This window comes from Prunus dulcis, chromosome 8 (genome assembly GCF_902201215.1).
Source record: "Prunus dulcis chromosome 8, ALMONDv2, whole genome shotgun sequence".
NCBI lineage: Eukaryota > Viridiplantae > Streptophyta > Magnoliopsida > Rosales > Rosaceae > Prunus > Prunus dulcis.
In genome coordinates this window covers 4814070-4819166 of record NC_047657.1, presented here as the reverse complement: position 1 = coordinate 4819166, position 5097 = coordinate 4814070, and the positions used below count along the sequence as shown (strand labels likewise).

The 5097-nt window shown below is 36.5% G+C and overlaps 1 protein-coding gene across 1 annotated transcript; it reads left to right on the top strand.

Annotated features, from left to right (window-relative positions):
• Positions 1-7: 7 nt before the first annotated feature.
• LOC117638118 lies at positions 8-902 on the top strand. Its single transcript, XM_034373215.1, has 2 exons — positions 8-350; positions 603-902. The coding sequence occupies exons 1-2, from the start codon at positions 33-35 to the stop codon at positions 669-671; spliced, it is 387 nt and encodes a 128-aa protein (XP_034229106.1). The 5' UTR covers positions 8-32; the 3' UTR covers positions 672-902.
• Positions 903-5097: the final 4195 nt, after the last annotated feature.

The window sequence follows — 5097 nt, the reverse complement described above, 5'->3', positions numbered from 1 at the left end:
AAGAAGAAGAAGAAAAAGAGGACTTTGTTGAAATGGAGTACTCACAAGTATCAACTGATGATGGGGAGGCGGAGGTGAAAGAGAAGAGAGGTGTTTCCTATAATTTCTACTTACACCCATGCCACTTCCTTGAAGAAGCAGTTAGGGCCTTTTTCAAGTGTTTGGGTATAGAGAATAGAGCACAGGAGGAAAAAGATGATGGGCAAAAAGACACTCAAACAAACCCTAATAAAATTGCTCCTTCAACCTCCCAAGCAGAGCTACAAGGTGATGCTGCAGATCCATCAGTCACAGCAACAGACACAACAGAAGCTGATCCAGCTCCATCTTCAACTACTACACAAACCTCCGTTAGTCTCTCTCTCTCTCTCTCTCTCTCTCTCTCTCTCTCTCTCACACACACACACACTTTGCAGACATCAAGTTCTTTTTATTATTATTTATTATTGAGCACCACCGAAAGGTGATTCGTACTTGAAACCTCTTCCATGATTAAGAAAACAAATACCAGAAGATAAACTTCAGCTGATACTGGGTACATTAAATACGACATATATGTTCAAAGTTAATGCACATGTATATATATGTGTTTTTATGTACAGGAAGTTGCTGCAAGCTCAAGGGTTGTTAGACCACCAATAACCACGGGGGAAGGTGGGCAGATCAATTAATAGGCCTATGATGTGGGTCAACAAGCCTATTAATGACATATCCATAGGTTACCTCTCTTTTTTTCCCCACTTTTTCCTCTTTATTTTCTCCATTTGTTTTTGTATGCTTTTGAGTTTGTATGAGGTACTGGACTGTGTGGTTGTGGGTGTAACTTGAAAGACTATATTTGACAGAACTCAACTTTGTCTCTAGAATGAAATGCATAATTTTAGTTAGCAGTGGCATGCATAGATTTTGAGAACCCGTTTATTTGATAGGCAGCAAACTGTTCTCAGCAAAGTTTTACAAGTTACTTGCAACATGTCAAATTGAAGTAAAGTTGTGTTTTTAACACGTACGCTAGGATTTATATTCTGCCAGGATCAACTTGCTCTTGCTCACCTGCCACCAGAAGCATTGCCTACTTATTTTTCCGACAAAGAAAAAAAACCGTATTTACTCCAAATCTGTCTAGCCAAAGGAAAGTCTCCAAAACTGTCTTAAATGCAAACGTGCGACTATTAGTACTGCAAAATGACTCATTAATAAGTCTTACGTTTTCAGGAACCTGACTTCAAACCAAGCCACTGTGCTTTGAGAAATGAATTTGTTCATTTTCGATCTTTTTCTACGCCTTCAATGGCGAAATGGATTCACAATTTATATCTAGTGCAATATAAAAACATGAACTAAACTATATTAAAGAATGAAAACAATGAAGTACGATGAACTGGTTATAGAGCATAAATCTAGTCTGAATCAAAATTTAATGACAAATCTTACTATTGGTAGGTAAATAACTTGAGCAAATGAAAATAAAATCTAAATATCTGAAAGCATATAAAAACTCTACTCAACCATAGGAGCTTTTGACTAGTGTAAAAACACGCTGAGATCTTGTTAGCAATGGACTGTGATGAGCACACACACCTAAACTGGCAAAAATTGATAAACCAACACTACACGCAAAATAAAGCAAACCACGAGAACAAAACAATTTAACAAGGTTTGACAATTTATATTGACGTCTTTGGTGATCACCTTAAGAAATCTCACTGGTCAAAAAGAACAACTTTGGTTACAAGAAGAACCCCCTTTGCCCATTTCTAAACCCTAGGCCTTAATCTCTCTCTCATCATTTCTCAAACCCTTTCCCAATATCGCTTAAGGTCGTTATGGTGATGGAACATCGCTGTGAAATTGGGAATGTGGCTGTCCTATTTTCCAGTCAAGAGAGAGAGAGGCAGTGGCGGAGCTAGAAGCTAATCTGTGGGGGGGGCCAGTACCATAAATGCAAGATTATATAGAGCTATATTTTAACTAATATTGTAGTTGATGCATAAGAAAGAATTGGGGTTTCATGGAGTTTGGGGGGGCCCTGGCCATGGCAGGCCTACATGTGGCTCTGCCCCTGGAGAGAGGGGAAGGATGAGATCAGATTTTGGCCAGGCTTTTAAACAAAAAGAGTAAAATTATATTTTACCTTTCTAATTTAGACATGCTCAATGAATTTGGGCCTCTTCTTTAGCCAAATTCAAAACAAATTTGATTCACAGATATTAAAACTGAAACAGAAATATTCTATGTCTCAAATCTTAATTCGTAGGGATTGTTCTGTCTAATACCTAATATATATGGATATATAAAGAATCTGGAAAATTGGGCTTCACTTATTTAATAGCTCAAAGTCTCATTAGATCTATTATTTAATAAATTCAATGATAGCCACATTTTGGCTCTCAACAAAATTAAGCCCAAACACAATTAATGCCTCGAAACTGAAGGACTAAAATCGTTTGGATATAAACATGAAAGGCAATATTTTCTTTTATTTTGAGTCCCTGAACAATAACATTTATAAACATGAAAGATACACCCTTCCTCAAACCTTTTGATGCCCTCGTAAACTCTCACCTTTAGTAATTCCCTCTCGCTGTTAGAATTAACCTTGCCCCAAAGTCCTATTTATATCCTATAGGACTTGGGTTACAAGTGTACTTTAATTAGGAAACAAAAAAACAACAAAAACCCTATCAAAATAGGCTTAAAACGCAACAGGTCAGCAAAATCTGCGAAAACCGATCGGTTGGCGAGCAATTGCTGACCAGTAGCCTGGCAATGGCGCTCTCTCGAGAATACCAACCGGTTAGTTGGCAATTGCGGACCGGTCTCCCTGCAATTGCATCATGATGATCTAGCAACCTCCTTTTGTTGTTTTCTTCTACTTGTTTACTTCCCCACATCAATGGTGAGCCAATCTTTAACAAGTTTTTAGGGACGTCACAATGTATGCTCAGTTTAGTTTTGTCGATTTACTTTGTTAGTTTTGTTTATTATTTAATATTTATGTGGCTTTGGATGTTTAGAGGGTTGGAATTGAGGTTATCTTGGTCAACTCTCCCTTGACGACTTTAAAGAATTAATTGACTCAAGTTAATTTTCACTTGGCAGGAATTCTTGTTATTTGCAATTGGAAAATCGAAGTTTTAAGTTTTAATTATTTGAAAAAAAGTTCACAACCTAGGTTTTATTGGTCTTTGTTCATTAGTTAAATTATTGTTAAAGTTCCAATCTTTCTTTTTTTTGGTGAAGAAACGGGGCTAACGCCCAACAGAAAAATTAAACAATGGCTCGAGGCCTACATACTCCAAGTAAATCTTCATTAAGAAAAGACCTAATACTATCAGGAGGATCCAACTCAAGACATGATGACAGACCCAACTCAAGACATGATGACAGACCCAACTCAAGATATGAACCTAATTCAGCTAATATCTATTTGCCACCATATTGCACTCACGACATACATGATGAATAGAACATACTCAGTTTTTGTCTATATAGTCTTGGCATCCCCACAACATAGCAGCAAGAGGATGAAAGTCTTCCACATCTTTATTAAGCAGGTGTACCGCAATTGCTGAGTCAAACTCAAGCACAACTGCACTGCAACCCATATCCCAGGAAATTTTCAGTCCAAGATAGATGCCCCATAACTCAGCTTCCAAGACTTGTCCTACACCAAGATTAACAACAAAGCCTCTAATCCACTACCCAGAACTATATCTTAGTACACCACCACCAGCAATGCATCCATCCTCATCTTTTCTGCACTCGTCGGTATTGATTTTAATCACTCCATTCGGGTATTGCCAAGCGAGCACAGAGAGAGAACGGGTAGGTTTTCCAATCTTTCATACTTGCGTTGCGTGCTGATTGATCATATATTTAGTTTATTTTTATTGTTGTTGCTTGTATTTATTAAAAAATAAACAACTCTCTGAAAATCTAAAAAGACAACGAAAAAAGAAAGAAAAGGAAGAAGGTATTAGTCAAAGTCTATCCTTGGATAAATATTTTCTCAAAAAATTCTAATGATTAGTTGATTATAAATAATAACGAAACACCAATTCTTAGTTGATAGAAATATGTAATTTAGACCGACCCTGCTTTTTTGTTGTTGTTGTTGTTGTTGGTGTTAAATGAGGGGATAAAACCCCAAACAAAACAAACTACTCATAATGGTTTAAACCAACCCTGGTTTTTGGAACAACTCTTAATACTTGTTTTTTTTTTTTTTTTTTTGAAATAAAGTTTAGGGGGAAATTGGCTACTCTCATCAAATCTACAACCTCAAGCTCGAAGGCCTTACGCTTGACACCTAGCTGCCAGCTGCTATCAATATGGATTTATGTATGAAATTACATATCGCACACCAACAAGGATGGTTGGTAACGAGACTCAAACACTAATGGACACAATACATAACCCTTACCAACTGAACTAACTCTTCTTGGTTTAATACCTGTTCTTTGTCATCATTATTATACATATATTTTCTTCCTCACTTGACTTCAATCGTATTAAACAACCCTAATAGCGCCTTACAAAGGGTAGATTACTGAAACACCAAATAGTGGAACTGAGTCAAAGATTTTGAAACTATGTAAGCATCATCTGAACTCTCCAATCTATTATAAAATCTTTTCTTTTTCATTATTTTCCCCAGAAGGTTGAGTGTGAACTAAAACTTCCCTAGTGGAACTAAGTTAAAGATCTGAGTTAGCCAAAAATTTGAAACGATCTGGAGAGAATTTCTCTTGAAAATCACTTTCCTATAACCCTTTTCAATTGCCATAATTTTTTCGAATACAGTCCAATGACATCAATGACAAAAAGTAGCAGCTAACTGGCATGACTCTCCTAAAGAGACTAAGAACACACAACAAACTCAACCAAGTTTTTGGAATCATGAGAGAAAAAACACAAAAACTGATAAAGTTTCTTGACTTTATTTAACAAACTAAACCAATACAAAAAAACTAAAACAATGCCAACAAAAGGAAAACTAATGACTGCTAATCTTTCTTTAGGACATGACATAGAGAGCGTCACCTAATTACTCTAAGATCTCAATGCATTAATGAGTAGTGGATCTACCATGAC

What these genes read in the sequence shown, in the direction of transcription:
- LOC117638118 (XM_034373215.1), top strand. Translation starts at nt 33, where the DNA reads ATGGAGTACTCACAAGTATCAACTGATGATGGGGAGGCGGAGGTGAAA. An exon ending in CAACTACTACACAAACCTCC is followed by an intron (nt 351 to 602) that starts GTTAGTCTCTCT and finishes TTTTATGTACAG; the next exon opens with GAAGTTGCTGCAAGCTCAAG.